The 19,191-nt window shown below is 36.2% G+C and overlaps 1 protein-coding gene across 1 annotated transcript; it reads right to left on the bottom strand.

The window, feature by feature from the left end:
* Positions 1–1,575: 1,575 nt before the first annotated feature.
* Positions 1,576–10,295, bottom strand: LOC132305520 (endochitinase A1-like). The gene is made up of 4 exons (XM_059803153.1): positions 10,043–10,295; positions 2,664–3,006; positions 2,383–2,392; positions 1,576–1,842 (listed from the first exon to the last, which is right to left on the bottom strand). Exons 1-4 carry the CDS (start codon positions 10,293–10,295, stop codon positions 1,576–1,578), a joined length of 873 nt encoding a protein of 290 aa, XP_059659136.1.
* Positions 10,296–19,191: the final 8,896 nt, after the last annotated feature.

Below are 19,191 nucleotides of genomic sequence, written 5' to 3'. Positions count from 1 at the left end.
AAACATGTCAAGAGATACGGAGAAGTTCTCTCGAAGGTGCGATAAATGCCAACGATATAGACCATTGATCCACCAACCACCTGAGGAATTGCACGTAATGGCCTCGCCATGGCCTTTCGCGCAATGGGGGATGGATGTGGTCGGTCCTCTGCCAATGGCAAGAGCTCAGAACAAGTATGTGCTACTGGCCACGGATTACTTCACTAAGTGGGTGAAAGCAGAACCATATCCAAGCGTGACTCAGACTCATGTGAGACGATTTATTTGGAGCAATATTATCTGCCGTTTCGGCGTTCCAAGGTCAATAGTCATGGATAATGGCACGAACCTCGACAGCAAGCAAGTAAGAGAGCTGCTGGAAGAGTATGGAATTAATCAGAAGTTGGCTGCAGTAAGTCATCCCCAGGCCAATGGACAAGCAGAAATTACAAACAGAACAATTTTCGCCTGCATTAAGAAGAAGCTGGAGGACCATAAAGAGAAGTGGTTGGATGAGCTCCCGAACGTCCTATGGGCTTACAGAACCACCCCAAGGCGGCCGACTGGGGAGAGCCCATTTGCAATGGCATATGGTACCGAGACGGTTATACCGGTTGAACACTTGGTCCCAACTATCAGAAGCTTAACGTGGAGTTGAGATTAGAACGACAGAATGTTAAGATTGAACCTCGATATGATAGACGAAAAGAGGGACGCTACAGCAATAAGGTTAGCATCATACCAGCAAGTATTGGCGAATAGTCACAACAAAAGAATGAAACACAGAGATTTTGCCCTTGGCGATCTGATTCTGAAAAGAAATGTGGGGATAGTCAAAAAATTGATGCCACCCTGGGAAGGCCCATACAGAATTGCGGAAGTCATAGGGAAGGGAGCATATACGTTAGAGACCATGGCGGGAAGATTGGTCAGCAAGCCCTGGAATGCCACGTCTCTGAAGAGGTACTACCAATAAAAGCTAAGTTTCGGCTTTATTGGGTGTTGTTTGTTGTCAATCAAGTACGTATGAATGTGCAAATTCCTGAAATTTATAAAAATAACTTTCCTTGTCAAAGGGTTTTAAAAAAAAATGAAAAGCCAAGTGGCAAGTGGCATTCTAGCCGAGCGCCAGGCACTTAAGCAAGATAAGTGGCAGCTGGCACCATAAGCCGAACGCCAGGCACTTGCTAAAAAATGAAAAGCCAAGTGGCAAGTGGCATTCTAGCCGAGCGCCAGGCACTTAAGCAAGATAAGTGGCAGCTGACACCATAAGCCGAACGCCAGGCACTTGCTAAAAAATGAAAAGCCAAGTGGCAAGTGGCATTCTAGCCGAGCGCTAGGCACTTAAGCAAGATAAGTGGCAGTTGGCACCATAAGCCGAACGCCAGGCACTTGTCAAAAACACGCACACGACAAAGTTAATATAAAAATATATATATATATATTAAAAATGGGTGTGAACAGAGCGTAGCACAAAGAAAAAAGAGAAAAAAAGTTCTGTCATCTCATTCATGATAAGCATTGGAGTTACAAAAAATGAAGTATTCAAGTCACATTGTTACAAAAAAGTATGGAATCGAAGAGTCTGGAGGAGTCCTAGCTAGCTGCCTCAGTACCGACAGCCTCCTGGTTGTGCTGATCCGCCTCCTCGGTCCCGTCAGCCATCTCACCCTCACGAGGTGGGGAATCAAGATGAATAACAGAGTCATTCTGCTGGGGGCCAACGTCAGCAGTGACTATGGGACATACCACAGTTGACGAATGAAGAGCGGTTAGAGGTTGAACAGTAGGAGGAGCTGTAGTGATCCTAGAGGAAGCTGTAGGAGGAGCAGTAGAACAGTATGTGCTCGGCTTCGGTGGGTTCTGGGTCAGCATAGACCCCCAGAGGATCAATCCCTAAATCCTTATCAATCTTAGCCGGAGTTGAGCTGGTCTGTCCCTTAGCCGGAACTCGGTCGGAGAAACCATCTCGGAATCCCTGAGCATATCTAAGAGCTCCGACTCTTGAGAACCGAGCATGAAGAGCCAGCATTCCACCATTCACTCTGCGGATGGTATCAATCAGAGCGTTGCGCTCGTCCAGAGCTCTTTTCTCAAAAGCCATCCGAGCAGACTGTTCATCAGCCAGAAGGCGCTGGAGCTCTGCCTTTTCGTCTCTGATTGAATCACGTTCAGTCTGCCAGACACTCTTCTCAAGCTGGAGGGCATCCTTCTCATCCTGAAGAAAGTCGTTTTCCTTCTTCAGAACATCTCTTTCTTTTTCGATTTCTTGAAGCCGAGCCAATACCTCGGTATTCTTGCTAGCGAGAAGGTCGTTTTCCTTATTAGCCACCTCCAGGCTATCAGAGAACTTACGGGCCCTGGCGTTCCCCATTTCCACCTGCTTCTGCATAGCCATCATACCGAACAAAGTCTGCATAGATATACATGAATATTGGTTAAACCGATAGCCTGGTCGGACGAAGGCAAGACCAAATAGTATGAGAGGATTCATGAGTTAGAAAATAAAAGTCACCTCCATGGCAGATTGGGGAAAGCGGCTGAACACATCCTTTTGGGACAGACCCTTCGCCGCCTTAAGGTCTTTCGGAGTCCACATGCTCCTATAATACGCCATGGCGGTCTGGCCATCCTTTAGCATGGTCTCGTTCGGCTTCACGAACGTCCCATCCGTTCGGGTGTACCGAGGAGCCCATGGTGGTAAAACAGGAAGAGAAGGAGAAGCTGAAGCAGAAGCAGAGGCACCAGCTGCAACAGGCCCGGAGGGGGCAAGAGCTCTGACTGGGCAATGCAAGAGAGCACTCGGCCCAGAGACTCGGGTCCTTCTTATAAGAGGTTCCTCCTCAAGGTTGACTCCACCGTCAGGATGAGGCCTTTTGCCTCGTTCTCTGTCCCGAGCACCCCCAGCGGCAGTAGGGGTAGTAGTGATTAGTGGAGACGCGCTCGGGTTGGTAGCAGAGGTGCTGACAACAGGATCAATAGCCACCGTACTTGGGATGGTGTCAAAGATGGTGGCTGAGGAAGAGGCTGATGCAGGAGAGGAGGTTGCTCCAGCAGCAGAAGTGGCTGGGGGAGTATTTTTCCTCCTACCAAAGGATGGAATCTGAAGCCTGCTCATCGTATAGCCGAGGGATGAGAACGGTAGAAGGTTGTCTGAAGTGAGGAGGTCTGAGCAAGAAGGAATATCGTTCAGAACGTATTTTTTCAAGTAATTACTCCTATCCCTGCAAACACTGTAGCTCAAGTCATCACAAGGTATGCCTAAGGAGCGACATAAGAAAGTACAAAAGCGAGGAACACATGTTTCGCAGGGACAATCGTTTTTATGAAATTTGAATTTCTTATATGAGGAAACAGAACAGACGCCGAAGGCGCTCGGGATTGGGTAATCCTCTACAGCCGGCGAAGACCAGGCCCCACTAACGCCCACAATGTTATCCCTCCAACCCTTTTCAGATTTGATTGTATCCGTACATATGGACATCTTGTCGATCGGGTAGAGGTGGTAGAATGGCTCGTTAGTTCGGATCTTACTGACCTTATAACACAGAAGAAGATCTATGAGGTCAAGGTCCAGACTTCTGTCACGAATCAACAGTAGCATAACGGATATGATTCTAAAGAAATTGGGGTTTACCTGTAGGGGGGATATCCCCAGTCTATTAAAGACATAATTAAAGAAGGGGTGCAGAGGGAACCTAACGACATTCAGTTGAAGGTTTGTAAATAAAACTTCGCCGGGAAGAAGGCCGGCACTGGTCATAATATTAACATCCTTAGGGCAAACCCTAACTTGGATGTTGTCAGGAAGTCTAAGTCTCATACGAAGAACATCTAGATCTACAACCATGGTGGAAGCGATTGAAGGATCTAAAAGGGTAAAAAGAAGTCTGCCGAAAGTAAAAAGGAACAAAACTAACCTCTGAGGTAGAAAGCAACAAAGAGCACTGCAAGATCGCTGGAAGAATGACTCTTGAAGAATTTCACCGGAAGAAATTTAGCACTGTTCTAAAAAGATGAGCGAGAGATTTGACTGATGATGGAGACGGTAAAAAGGCATGAAGTGGTATTCTAGAGCCTTATAAAGGCGAGGTGGACCCGAGGGCCGAAGCGTCAGGAAGGCGAAAAATTCATCGAGCCCCGGAACATTGATTCCGGATCTGACCGTCCGTTCCCCCATATGGGTTTCTCGAGCCGTCAACATCATGATGAGACGCCTTCAATAATTACCCCCTTATTAAACAAGGGGTAATTATGGGGGCAGTTGAGGAGGCCCGAAGTGACATGGGCCGGATATGACCTGCAAATGCGACATCCGATCCGTACAGATGGGTCAAGCTCATAGAAAGACACTGCCATATGGGCCGAACGCGAATAGCCCATCAAAGATGACCAAAACTCACAGAGGAACGGGCCTAGATCTAGCAGTCCATCAATATTTGTAAGTATCTATAAATAGGAGAAGTAATGGATAGAGCAAGAGGGAGATATTTTTTGGGTTGAAATGTAAGAATTCTAGAGAGAGAAAGAGAGGACTAATTTCTTGCATCTTCAAACATATATCAAAAGTAATATAAATCTGCTCAAATTGAATCAAAACTTAGAAATTAGGAAAACCCCTACCTCAATTATAAAGCAAACCCACAAGAAGCCCCAAATTGCCGCGCTCTTTAATTTGCCGTAAACGACACAATCAAACTCCCTATGGTTAGAGCGTAATCAAACTTGAAGTTTAGAAGAAAAGAAAAAGAAAAAGCAAGAAAAGAGAGAGAGAGAGAGAGAGACATGGCCGGGAGAGTGAGAGAGAATAAGACCAAAGTGGTTTCTTGGCCACAAAATTAAAGATTGATGGTGGGTCCCACTTTAAAAATATCTTTTCTTTTCTTTTTAATTTCTACCACCAATATATATATATATATATATATATATATATATATATAATAATTCACAATCACATAAAATATGTAATATAAAATAAATGAGGTGCAACTGGACCCAAATAAAACTCCCGTATGCAACAATTTCTGTAGCAGGTCCCACACGGGACCGTCCTGCCCAAAAAACGAAAAAAAAATGCAAAAATGACCACCAATGCATTTCTAAGAGTCCTGAACCCAAAGAAATACCCCAATTAACTCTCGAACACAACCGGCACACTCCACAGTGTCCGGCATGCAAAACGAGAAAAGATGAAAATACCCTCGAAAAATCAAAAAATTCCAGTAAATGGAAAATGGCGAAAATTAAAAACATTACAAAAAATGTCAGTATAAAACAAGGTGTAAAAGTTACGCCACCAACCCAGTACCACAAAAAAGAAAAAGGTAAAAAGGTAAATAAAATTTAACTTACCCGAGGTTTGAATAACAGTGGGTCCAGCAAACTGAGTCTGCCCTGGCCTCCACGTGACACCATGCACAAGTCTCCACGCCGAGTGTGATACCCCCGGATTTCCGAATGCGGGTTGGCCAGGCCCACGCCCGAATACCCGAGGATATCAAAACAAATTGATAATAAACGAACACAGAATACAAAAGAATAAAGAAGAATAAATAAAATGATGACAAGAAACTAAAATGATAATCTAATAATAAACCTCAGAATATATTTCCATTAATTAATAAACTCTTCTAATACAATTGATCCTCCAAAATACAACTCGGGAATCCATACTGTGTGGACCCCTATAAAATCCAAACTAAACAAATGACAGCAATAAGTGTCTAAATCAGGAAACTGAATCATAAAAGAACTCCTATGTAACATTGGAAGAATGAAGTAGACTGATACCCGCTCAGCACGAACAACATTTACTCCTGACGAACACCTGAAAAATAATGGTGGGTCAGGCCCACAAACAAGTTCTACTCTACTACAGTCCAAGCAGAGATCCGATACACGTATACATCCTAGTCAATCCAACAGTAACTAGTAGTCCGTATATATATATACACACATTAAAGGAACCTCACTAGACTATAGGGTTGTCTCAACCTGAATAGTAGGCAACATGCAAAACGCACATATAGTGGGCATGAGTACCTAAACCTACCAGGGTACACAACTACACTATATCTAGATACACATCCCTGGCAATATACGCACCATAACCACTGATCCTGAGACTCAAGCTCATATCATGGCACTATACTTATATATATATAATCTAGTAACCATCCTATTCAGTATAAATTAATCCTCCATAAGTCATTTAACTTGTTTAGCTGACCTGACTTGAATATAAGTATGACTTAACATTTTAGTTAATCAATTCCCTTATATAATAAATTAATCCTCCATAAGTCATTCAACTTGTTCAGCTGACCTGACTTGAATATAAGTAGGACTTAACATTTTAGTTAATCCATTCCCTTATATAAAATAGGTAGGACTTAACTGATAAATTAATCCGTTCCTAGAATGCCACCGTCCCATACCGGTGCATTAAATCACACAATTCAACAATTGATGTAACGATTAAGGAAATACATCAAACAATCTAGAAATAACTATGATAATATGATATCAAGTTATCACAAAATATGAATGACTTATTATTTATTTAAGTTTCCTATATCATATGTCCTACATAAACTGAATCTTATACATATGATGATATTTTATTATACCGTCAAATAAGCATTCTCCATATCCAATTCATCCTACACATTTAATCTCACTTGTTAAAACATATTAAAAGATTAAATTCATTCGTTTGTTTAAAACATTCAAATAGCAAGCATCATTATGATTGAGTCTATTTAAATTTATTTAAACCCAAACCTAGTTCCTATTTAATGTTCAGGAATCCTAGGCATGTTTCTACGTTCCATCATTCCACAGATATGAAATATACATAATTTAAACATGTAAAAATTTACACCGGAAATCAAATCAAAATTATGCAATTATCAATTCATAACACAAGAACAGATATGAACCAAATTCATAAAACCTATGTTCTAATCCAATTAAACATGCATAATTATTTAATTTTAAGTGATTAATAAATCCTGAAATTTCCTAGGCATGTATAGAAATACGAATCAAAGGGAAAGAGATAGAAGAAGAACTTGCCTTAAACTTTCGGACTGAAAGTTAAACTTCTTCTATCTTGATTTTCTCTCTAAAGGGTTTTCTCCTCATTCCTTCATCTTTCTCCTTCTCTCTCTAACTCTCTCTCTCTAGAATATATTACGTGATATATTTTCACTCCTTTTTCAACCTATAGTTGTGTATTTATAGGCTAAATAATAACCCTATTCCTTTTTCCAATCCAAGTTAACTTAATAAAGAAAAATAAAATATTAAAAAGGTAACTTAAAATATGTTACGTATATAATCTATGTATATCCTCATTAATTAAATAAAATATATACATCAGATTATTTATTAATACTAAAGTTTCCATAATATTAAAAAGTAACTTAAAACATGTTACGTATATAATCTATCTGTATCCTCATTAAATAAATAAAATATATACATCAGATTATTTATTTATACTAAAGTTACCATAATATTAAAAAGTAACTTAAAACATGTTACGTATATAATCTATCTGTATCCTCATTAAATAAATAAAATATATACATCAGATTATTTATTTATACTAAAGTTACCATAATATTAAAAAGGTAACTTAAAACATGTTACGTATAAAATATATGTATATCCTTATTATATAAATATATAAAATATATACATCAGATTATTTATTAATACTAAAGTTACTATAATATTAATAAATTACTTTCCTTTTTATATATATGTATATACATATATATCTATGTATATATGTATACAACTATCCATGGGTAATTATCCATACCCATCCAACCTCCTATCCAAGTAGTTCATGGGACCCAATTAGTTAGCCCATTACCACTAACTATAACCATAAAATAAAATAAAATAAAACATTTAATCATTTAATTTACAATTAATTACAATTAATCAAATACATCATTTAAGCACACAATCTAATTAAACAAATAATACAAATAATACCTAGACAAAATACAAATAACACATAGATAAGTAACCAATTAATCAAGTAACACTTAATTCAATTAAACACATAAACAATTAGTCAAATAATCAATTAAACAATTAAAAAAATACAACAAAAATAAATAAATAAATACCGAGACTATCCTTTTAAAATTAAGGGTATTACACCGAGGCTCATGTCTCCTCAAATGGAACAGATCATCGTCTACAAATAAAACCCGACCGTCAACCAAACCACTGCCCCTAGTTAAAACACGCTCCAACTATATCCCTTCCACGACGCCCCATTCCATCGGATTCCCAACAGGTCCTATGGAATCCCAAGCAAATCGCCCCAGTCAACCAAAGTAAATCGCATCCAAACCCAAATCCAAACAGTACCCAACCAACAGTGAAGAACACCACAAAACCACCAAATCACAATCATCGGCCTATCACATAACACAAATTCACCCAAGACAAACATCCAAAAACCATTTACATAGAAAAAAAACCCAAAGGAAATTAAAACATATGATGCAACAACGGCAGAGAACTCCACCAAATCCAACGGAAGATGGTGAACTTAGTGATCTCAATACGAAACCTAGAATAGCTACAGGCCAACGACATATCAGCAGGATTTGGATCCACACACGCAAAACAGAAATTTCGCAAGAAACCCAAAACATTAAACAGGAATCTCTCAGCCATTAAAAACTCAAACACTCAACTCTAAAAACAGATCCACAACATCAATCAACAAACCATATCCCCAAAAAGATTGCGATGAACACAAACACTCAAACTCTCAATGTAAACGAAACTATCTCTACACAACCTCGAAGACAGCGAGGAAACTCAGCCTTCCCTGGGCCAAAACAATCTGATCAATAATAAATTGAATATTAATTCATTCATGAATTACCAATCTAGTTATGGGATCCGATAGTTAAATAGCGTTATCAAATTCCGTTTATAAGTCTAGGCTAAACATTTCCAAAAACTGAATACAAAAAGTTATGCCCAATGATACGGAATATTTGATTAGATAAGGTATAACTCAAATTCAAATGAGAAATAAAATAAGGGCAAGGGATTTATCTTCCCCAAAATCTCTATGGAATCATAAAAAATCTCTGGTTACCATATGTAACGACAGTTACCATTCCTATAAGAAGAAAACAATATCATTTTGGATCGGGGAGAATCTCGCTTCAATAACTACTACCATTAATGCTTCTATAAAAGAAGTGATCGGTCAACCTAAAAAGGTATGCCATAAATTTCATATGTAATGCTTATCGAATATGGAATCCTCAAGTACTAACTTGATCGTCGGAGTGCACCCGGTCGGCACCACGCCGGTCATCACTTCTCTTGTCTTGCAAGAATCGCCAGGGTTCCGGAGCGTACAGATTCTTGCATCAACAGTTGGCACCGTCCGTGGGAACGAGTACTAATTGCCAGATAAGTTATGACTCCAACGTTCCACACATTTATTATTATATCACAATATTATTTACAATAGGCTTGGCTAATGCCATCATTAGCGGTCTCATGATTTTAAAATTAAATGCTTCCTTTTGCTTCTACTTAGTTGCTTCTTATTATTAGTTAGTCAATTAAATTATATATTCATCACAATATATATATATATATATATATATATATATATATATATATATATATATATATATATATTTGATGCTGAACTAAGTTAATCTCTACAACTAGATAATTCTATTCTAGGCCTCTAGCTATTGTTCAAGTGAAAAATGCAGCTATTGGAGAACCATGGAAGCGAGAATTTGGTTTCAATAGAAAGACCAATCTACTTCCATATAATTAAAAAAAATCAATATACAATGACATAACATATATGCCAATATAGCTTCATAAAAGCACCACAATAGCAAGCAATTTTCAATCCCACTAAAAAAACCCATTATATGTCCTATTGAATTAGAATATAGAACTGAAAAAAGATGCCATTTAGTATACGGTTTACCTCCTACAAAGGATCCTTCATCCAAAATTTCATTTGTCAATCATATTGGCTCTGGCTCACACTTCAATGATGGCGATATGAGGCTCTCCACAAATATTTGTAGGTTAAGAAGAAGTATAAGCCCATGCCGGATGTCCTGAAATCTAAGATCCCTGTGTGTTCTCTCTCTTATGTTGTATAAAACTAACTTCTCAGAGTTTTTCAGGATCAGAACTTCATCATTTTTCAACAAAGACAACAGCTCGATATTATGATAAAACGGAATGTTAATCCCAAATTTAGTCCACGACTGCTTCAACCCATATTCCTTCATTATCCAAAATTCATTACTCGAGCATTTTCTAATACAAAGACATCCTTCAATCACCTCAAGGATGCCATAGGTGGGAGGAGCAGGAGTAAATTCTGCTAATAATTTTCGATCTTTATTTAGACAAACCCAATGAATGGCTCCATTTAATAGTGTCCCCAAACTCAAAAGAGGTTTATGAAAGCCACTGTTGGAAACGGGGGCATTAAAAACATAAACTTTGGATGAGATTTAGAATAAATTCCGCTAATAATTTTTTGCAGATCTCTAGACGAGCGCATTTCTCTCCGTAAAGAGATGAACGTAGTATATTTACTTTCTCAAATCCGTTTCCAGGTGAATGAGAAATTAGCTCCAAAGTATGGGGTTTTGATAAGCTTAAATGGGTATGCAAAATGTGGGAAGCGTTTGTCCCACATGAAAAAAAAAATGTTGAAATAAATTGAAATTTAAATAAGCTAAGTTTAGGATTTGGGCTTGGGCTTGGGCCTAATTGTAAAGTCCAGATTATTCTTTTTTGGAATTTTGAATTGGGCCTAATTTTAGGCTGGGCTTATTTAAATGGGTTTCACAAATGGGTGGGTTTTTTGGGTGGTTGGTTTTTTGAATTCAAAAAACTACTTTTTAGTTTTTCTAAAATGTTACAACTTTTAAATTAAAAAACCATATTTTAGTTTTTCTAAAGGGTTACACCTTTTAAATTAAAAAACTACTTTTTAGTTTTTTCAAAGGGTTACACCTTTTTCCGAACCATCATAACCCATGGTTGCACCCACTCGAAAAGGCACATTGCAACCTATTGGAATGGATGTGTCTATTGGTGAACAGACACCATGTGAACCATTGTAACCTATTGGAATAGATGTGTTTAGTGGTGAACAGACACCATGTGAACCATTGCAACCTATAGGTTGCAATGGTTGTGTCCAATAATGAAGAGATACACCCAATCCGAAAAAGCATTTTTGTTTCTATAAATACCCCCCTTTGGATCATTTGCAAGTTGTTCATTTTCACTTTCTTCTATCTCCCTCTCTAGACTTGAACCCAACCCAAGTGAGTTCAAACCATAGGTTAAGTGGTCCGAACCACTTAGACCCTAATCCAATTTCATCGAGCCATATTAAGATTAGTCCGAACCATGTGATTCGAATTACACCCAATTCAACATTTATATAGCATAGATGCATTTTTGAGTCAGAGAAAGTGTTACACGGAGAAGGTTCGCCGTATCCACGAGTTTGCAGTGCTGCTATTGGTGGATGTAGACCGTTGTATCCTGGGAGATAGACGCCACTGACTCCGTTAGCATCATGGCGGGACGAATCTGTCTTAAGGACATAGTATCCAATACTAGCCTCGGTCCAGGTTCTTTATTTATAATTATTATTTCATTAATTTATTTTGCATATTTAATTAAATATAGAGTTGCATATTTAATTAATGATTTCTTAACATATTGTTAATTATCTCATGACATATTAGTATAAGGTTTGTTATATCTTAAATGTCACATGAAGCATATATTTTTCAAACAATCTTAAGACAGATTCCTTCCTTGCGTAGATTTTATTATATGTTTCTATTTAAGATATAAACAAGTAGATATTATACTAATAGTTGAGATACGATAAAATAATGTTATATACATTATTATATGATAATATATTAAATATTAATGCATTTAATATTATGTGAAATTGAAGCATGTTATATAAGTAGATTATTGAATTATTCAATATTGGTTGAATTATTTAATTTTGTAATATGATATTATGAAGTATATGACATTACCTTAAACATGTACCAACTAGAGGTGGAAAAAGGTACTTCGTTACTTTTATCATTGGTTGCACAAGATACCGTTATGTGTATCTGCCACGAAGCAAAGATGAAACCTTAGAAATGTGACATCATATGAATTATGGAAAGGTTGAAAACCTTTCTATAAATTCTTAAAAGTGTGGGGGTGTCTATTTAAGGTTGCAGATCCTACTCCTATGAAAGGTTAGAGTGGACCTAAAATGTGACAACCTTATAGGTGAGTGTGTCTTGGACGGGTGCAAGAGGCACTAACAGGCTACCACACTAGGCGAGCTACAAGTGCACAGTCCCTACACATAAAACCTTTGATAGGTTATACTCATAACAGTATTGCATATCATTTCCTTGTGCATAAATCATACAATGAAAATAAAGATGAGCTTAGAGGTAGTAAAAAGGCTAAAACGTCTAAATCTTTTATTCCTGATTTTCTAGCATGTTTATTGGAGAATAAGCCACAAAGCTTTAAGGAAGCAAATTCTTCTCTTGATTATTATTATTTCTTATATTAATTATGTGATATAATTAATCATGTGATATAGTATGAAACTATATTGTTATGCAAGTTTAATATTTTTTTATTAAATGTTTACTTTCATTTGATACTATAATATTGAACTATGTAGTTGAATTATTTAATGTGTGTTGTAATTCAAATTTACAACATAATTTATTTAATATGTGATATTATTGAATTTTGTATGAATGGACTAGTCCAACTATGTCAACTCTTCTGATAGTCAAAGGAAAATGATTTATACTAGTGTTTAAGACACGTATAGCTGTAAATGGGCTGAATCAAAGAAAATTTTTTAATAACTCGAAAGAATTTAATGGAAAATGTTATGGATACACTAAGCAAGTACACCAAGACAAGCTAAATCAAGTTAGTTAGCTCTAATATACAATTTAGCTAAAAGCTAAAATGTTATTGAGTTGAAAACTATTAAGCTTAGGTATAAGCTAAAATGATTCATGAGATGCACAGAACCTAAGAGGAAGATGAAAAACTGTCAGTTGGTTCTAGCTCTTAACTTGATAGTAAAAAACATGAGGGTGATGAGTAGCCATTTTAGCCATAAGCTATTTGAGTTATACATCATATCTGCTCATGTAGGAGGGAATAATACTACTTGTAAAGTAGTAGTTTTTGAAGAATATTCTTCAAAACAAATTACTCTACTACCAAGATAGACCACTTAGATAAGTGTGTACTAAAGCTATGAGCTACTAGAATTGCTAGCTAAACAAACTTAACTTCAAGCTAGCGGTAATAACTAAAAAGTGGGTGCTCATCATAACTTAGTAGTGAGATATGAGAAGAATGTGTAATAATACTTGAGAAGTGAATGCTCACTCTGTGGTGATTGTATCCAAAACTTAAATAATAAGATAATTATTTACTTAAATGATTGAGTTATGTGATGTGTGACACATGAAAGGTTATGACATGTTAATATGACTAACTTAACATAAATAACTCAATTCATAAATACAAGAGATGTAGAAGCAAATATTAATTAAAGCCCATATTTCTAGCATTAATTCACAGTAACATCAGTGACATATTATAAAATCAAGTTAGAGATAAAGTGAATACATATGTACTAGAGACTGTTAGACATGCTTGTTGAAAAACGAATATAGAACCTTGGAAAGGTAGATGAGGTGAAATATTTAATATATGGTATTTCAAGAGTTGGAAAACTATAAGAAATATATCATATATAAAATTTCAGGATTATCTCAAAGTTGTGGGGGAATATTGTCCAAATAAGAAATACTTATAAATGTAGGGTTCTTAATCCTAAGAAATTTTGGATAGAACCAAAAATCATTTATGGTATTATAACAATAGTGCATGTTATTTCCTATGAGGAAAATATTATGGAACAACTAGAAAAGTTCTTTTTCCAGCAGAAGAGCTGAGTTATTTGTTCTAGTTGAAGAGTAAAGTGTGCAAGCTTATAAGTCCTTGAGTGGATTAAAGCTAGTACCAAGACAATGACATAAATGTGATGTATAAGTCATTGTATTAATGATATACTAATTAGTATATTTGATATGAAAGATTTAACATCTAATAACATAGTATATTCTCAATAGAATGAGATCGACATAATACTAGTTATGATAACAAAAGCCTAACTAACTTTTGTAGATGTAAATCTCAAATATAAATACTAGACAAAGTATATCATTGGTTGAGATTGCAAGGCATCTTAATAACTGTGTTTAATTGCACATTTTCAATCCAGGATCGGATTACTGAAAAACAATAAATTGGGTAGTTGAGATACACTCTAAATCTAATATTGCATAGATCAAGGTATCTAACTAAATTGGAGGTGTAACAGTGATGCAATCTGGATATGGGATATTAAAGACTTCAAATCCAATAGTGGATATGTCATTTATATTAAAGGTGTAGTTTTATATTCTTAATATAACTCAAAGTTAGAAACTTTGAATAAATCAAATAGGGAAGTCAATAGACTTCACCTAGAGGACAATTCAAAGTAAGTCTACACCTGTGCTACTAAAGAAAATGATATTGCTAACAATAAGTAATTTTAGGGCACAAAGTATACAGTTGCTCTCACCTGGAGAAATCTCTGCAGAGTGTAATATTTCTAAACACAACCTTGTGGCCACATATAAAATTGAAGGTTGTACTAGAAAGCAATTGTACAGTTCATCGAGGGGAATGGGGTTTAAAGCTGAAAGCTAACGAGTCACCTTAATGGAAATCCAACCTAGCTAACTGGAGATCCCAAGATCTAGGTTCAAAGGGACAACAGAAATTCTGAGTGACTCACCAGAAGCACTGGGAAGATATAAATCTTCTACCCATTTCTATGATGAGACAGTGCTACCTACAGCGATGATCAAGATAAGCTACGCTTTTAATGACTCTTATACCTTGAAAATTCAAGTGGGGTTTGGTAGGATACTCTTAATAAGAAGTCACCTATATGAGTGTGAAATGGGGCCGCTTCTATGAGAACTATAAAGGCTAAGTTTTCTAGAGCACTCATTGAATACCAAGACTTGTTCAGGGCCAAAATAAACACAACAATGAGAACTAACTTTGTGAGGAAAGCTACTGTGTGTTTGTTATTGTCTTGGTTTACATAAACGGCTGAACAGTTCAAGACATCGCGTTCACTGGTTAGCCAGTAAATCCGATAGCAATACACTAGGGAAGGTTCAAAGCCAAAAGCCACCTATCCTGATGCAGTAACTTTTCGATTATACTCTCTCTAGTGTCTGCATGATCATCTTTTACATTTTACGCAAATTTCCATTCATGTGGGGGATTGTTGGAAACGGGGGCATTAAAAACATAAACTTTGGATGAGATTTGGAATAGATTCCGCTAATAATTTTTTACGGATCTCTAGACAAGCGCATTTCTCTCCGTAAAGAGATGAACGTGGTATATTTACTTTCTCAAATCCGTTTCTGGGTGAATGAGAAATTAGCTCCAAAGTGTGGTGTTTTGATAAGCTTAAATGGGTATGCAAAAAGTGGGAAGTGTTTGTCCCACATGAAAAAAAAAAATGTTGAAAAAAATTGAAATTTAAATAAGCTGAGTTTAGGATTTGGGCTTAGGCTTGGGCCTAATTGTAAAGTCCAGATTATTCTTTTTTGGAATTTTGAATTGGGCCTAATTTTAGGCTGGGCTTATTTAAATGGGTTTCATAAATGGGTGGGTTTTTTGGGTGGTTGGTTTTTTGAATTCAAAAAACTACTTTTTAGTTTTTCTAAAAGGTTACACCTTTTAAATTAAAAAACCATATTTTAGTTTTTCTAGAGGGTTACACCTTTTAAATTAAAAAACCACTTTTTTGTTTTTTCAAAGGGTTACACCTTTTTTCTGAACCATCATAATCCATGGTTGCACCCACTCGAAAAGGCACATTGCAACCTATTGGAATGGATGTGTCTATTGGTGAACAGACACCGTGTGAACCATTGTAACCTATTGGAATAGATGTGTTTAGTGGTGAACAGACATCATGTGAACCATTGCAACCTATTGCAATGGTTGTGTCCAATAATGAAAAGATACACCAAATCCGAAAAAGCATTTTTGTTTCTATAAATACCCCCCTTTGGATCATTTGCAAGTTGTTCATTTTCACTTTCTTTTATCTCCCTCTCTAGACTTGAACCCAACCCAAGTGAGTTCAAACCATAAGTTAAGTGGTCCGAACCACTTAGACCCTAATCCAATTTCATCAAGCCATATTAAGATTAGTCCGAACCATTTGATTCGAATTACACCCAATTCAGCATTTATATAGCATAGATGCATTTTTGAGTCAGAGAGAGTATTACACGGAGAAGGTTCGCCGTATCCATGAGTTTGTAGTGCTGTTACTGGTGGATGTAGACCGTTGTATCCTGGGAGATAGACGCCACTGAGTCCGTTAGCACCATAGCGGGACGAATCTGTCTTAAGGATATAGTATCCAATACTAGCCTCGGTCCAGGTTCTTTATTTATAATTATTATTTCATTAATTTATTTTGCATATTTAATTAAATATAGAGTTGCATATTTAATTAATGATTTCTTAGCATATTGTTAATTATCTCATGACATATTAGTATAAGGTTTATTATATCTTAAATGTCACATGAAGCATATATTTTTCAAACAGCCACCACTGTAAAGAAAACCCTAAACCACCTTCCAAGAATCACTTCTTAATGAATACACATGGACATTATTGCTGTCTACTCTCACCAGCTTGAAATCATAAGTGGTGTGGTCATACCCAAATCCATATGCAAAATAAGTTCCCCTAGATTGGGAGTTTGTTACTAATGGTGGTATTTCCTTGGATTCGCTGGTTGAGATATTGAATACATATAAGTAACGTAGTTCAGATGTTATGCATACCAAACCATTACAAGAACCAAAAATCATGAGCCCAGTGTGCTACTTGTTTCCAAAAATGTAATTGATGTCTACTTCTACCATGGTTTTGTCTTCATTATCAGATGTTAGTAGGACAATGGAGTAGTCGACGTGTATAGCAATGATGGCACACTTGAAACCACCTACGGATTACCTATTTAATATCCCATGTGTTACATGGTCACTAGGAAACCAGCATATATGATTCCACAATTCTGATTCTCCAAAAATAGAAAATTAAAGAAAGATTCAACTGTTTTGTTTTTTTAAAAAAATGGTCATCTTGTGTTCTTGGGACTCTCTACAAAAATTGTTCTGCCGACACTTCATCCCCAACCTCACATGTACACAATTTAAGCTCCTCTTTTCAATTTCATTGGCCTTAGAGGTTTAATGAATCGATGATGTAAACTTTCCAGATGAATCTGACAATTTCAATCCGTTGAGGGGACTTGTAGAACAATCGAGACCGACACTCTTTTCCTTCTTGATGTATATATCAAGACTTCCTTTATCAGTTGGAACTGATGCTACTCTAAACCCATGCCAATTTTGGATTCATAAAAAATATTTAGATCATTCCAAGAGTGTCCAAATTAATTTTACATTAAGAACATCATACTATTATACTAGTATAAAACTCGCTTAAATTATTGCTTTAGCATAAAAGTAAAAATTGGACTCCTTGTATACTGAAATATATATATATGGACTCCTTCCGTGAAGAATTAGGTTTTCTATCTTCCATATTCTTTGCATTTTGATAATATATTTCAAATACTCATTATCAAAATTCTGAATGTAGAAGTTGAAACTTGTAGAAGTCCACTCATTATAATTGTATACTCTTATAATGTAACGATGCAAACTAGTCTCTTCTTTTCAGAGAAGACTCATTTTGGAAACCAAGTCATGAAAAGAGTTCTTTGCAACTTGAATAGTTGAAATTGGAACTTTATCGAAAATAATTTTGCTTATCAGCAAGAATAAAACATAAAAATTTGCATGTACATGAAAAACTGAATACACTAAAATATTAGTAAAGTATGTGCATTTAGTTAATTCTAATTTTGGTTCATAGTTGCTCTTATCATTTAGCAACTATATTTCATTTATGAGAATGAGATATGAATTTTGATTAGATTATGAAATACTTATTATTCCTTTCGTTGGCACTGCAAAATTAATATTTTGATAAATACTCTTAGTGTCACTGTACTATTTATATCTGGCCTATATTCAAAATCGCCAACCCACTGTTGAAACTCTGGGAAAACATAGATCTTGAGTCATGGTTTTCTTATGAGGAAGGCAGTTTTTGCAACTAGTTATGCAATACTCTGTTGACATTAACATTAACGAATAATTGGCCATTGGAAAAATTAAATTTCTCAATGACACTGAATTTAGAGTTTTGGGCAATACATTTAAAAGATTAGCAATTTGTCAGAAGAAATGCAGGATGTTTCACTACTTTGTTTCATCCTTGGAATGAATTAAGACAACGCTCTTGCTCAAGAGGACAAGGGACTCATTTGCTTTAAGTCTGATTGATTTTTCTTCAACGAAAAAAATAATAGATGCTAGTCCTTAGCAATGAACTAGAAAGTAAAGGAATGAAATGAATAACTATACAACTATGAACTAGAAAGTAATAAATGGATAACGCCACTTCCGTAGGGAACACGATTGCACTTAGCACATGCAACAAGCCTTTTAAACCCCTAGGTTACCCCTAGTGGACGAGTGAAATCTCATGAGGGTTTCCAGAAATGATACCCACAAACATTAAGCTCATTCTTTCAAAAGAGATACCAATATTGCAAACAAGCACTGGGAGAAAACTATCTCAAATATGTAATGTTTCAACCCTTTCCAAGCAATCTCACAAAATTTCAACATCAAGCAAGCAAATATGTCCTCCACACATCAAGAAAATGATCATGCAAATCAAAACAACTCTAGAATCCTTTTGAGTGGACCGACATCAAATATGTTGCTATCTAAGCCAACTAAAGAATTAATCACATCCTTACCCTCAAACTAGCACACAAATCTAGTACCGATCATCAAGACAAAAAGTGGACCTTTTATTAAAGCTTCATTATTCTAGGTACGCTTATTCTTTTCACTCGAAAATTTTTTC

This window comes from Cornus florida, unplaced genomic scaffold, assembly GCF_030987335.1.
Source record: "Cornus florida cultivar Cherokee Brave unplaced genomic scaffold, ASM3098733v1 CherokeeBrave_3.0.0_Hap2_Chr04, whole genome shotgun sequence".
Classification (NCBI taxonomy): domain Eukaryota; kingdom Viridiplantae; phylum Streptophyta; class Magnoliopsida; order Cornales; family Cornaceae; genus Cornus; species Cornus florida.
This window is presented reverse-complemented; position numbering and strand designations above follow the sequence as displayed.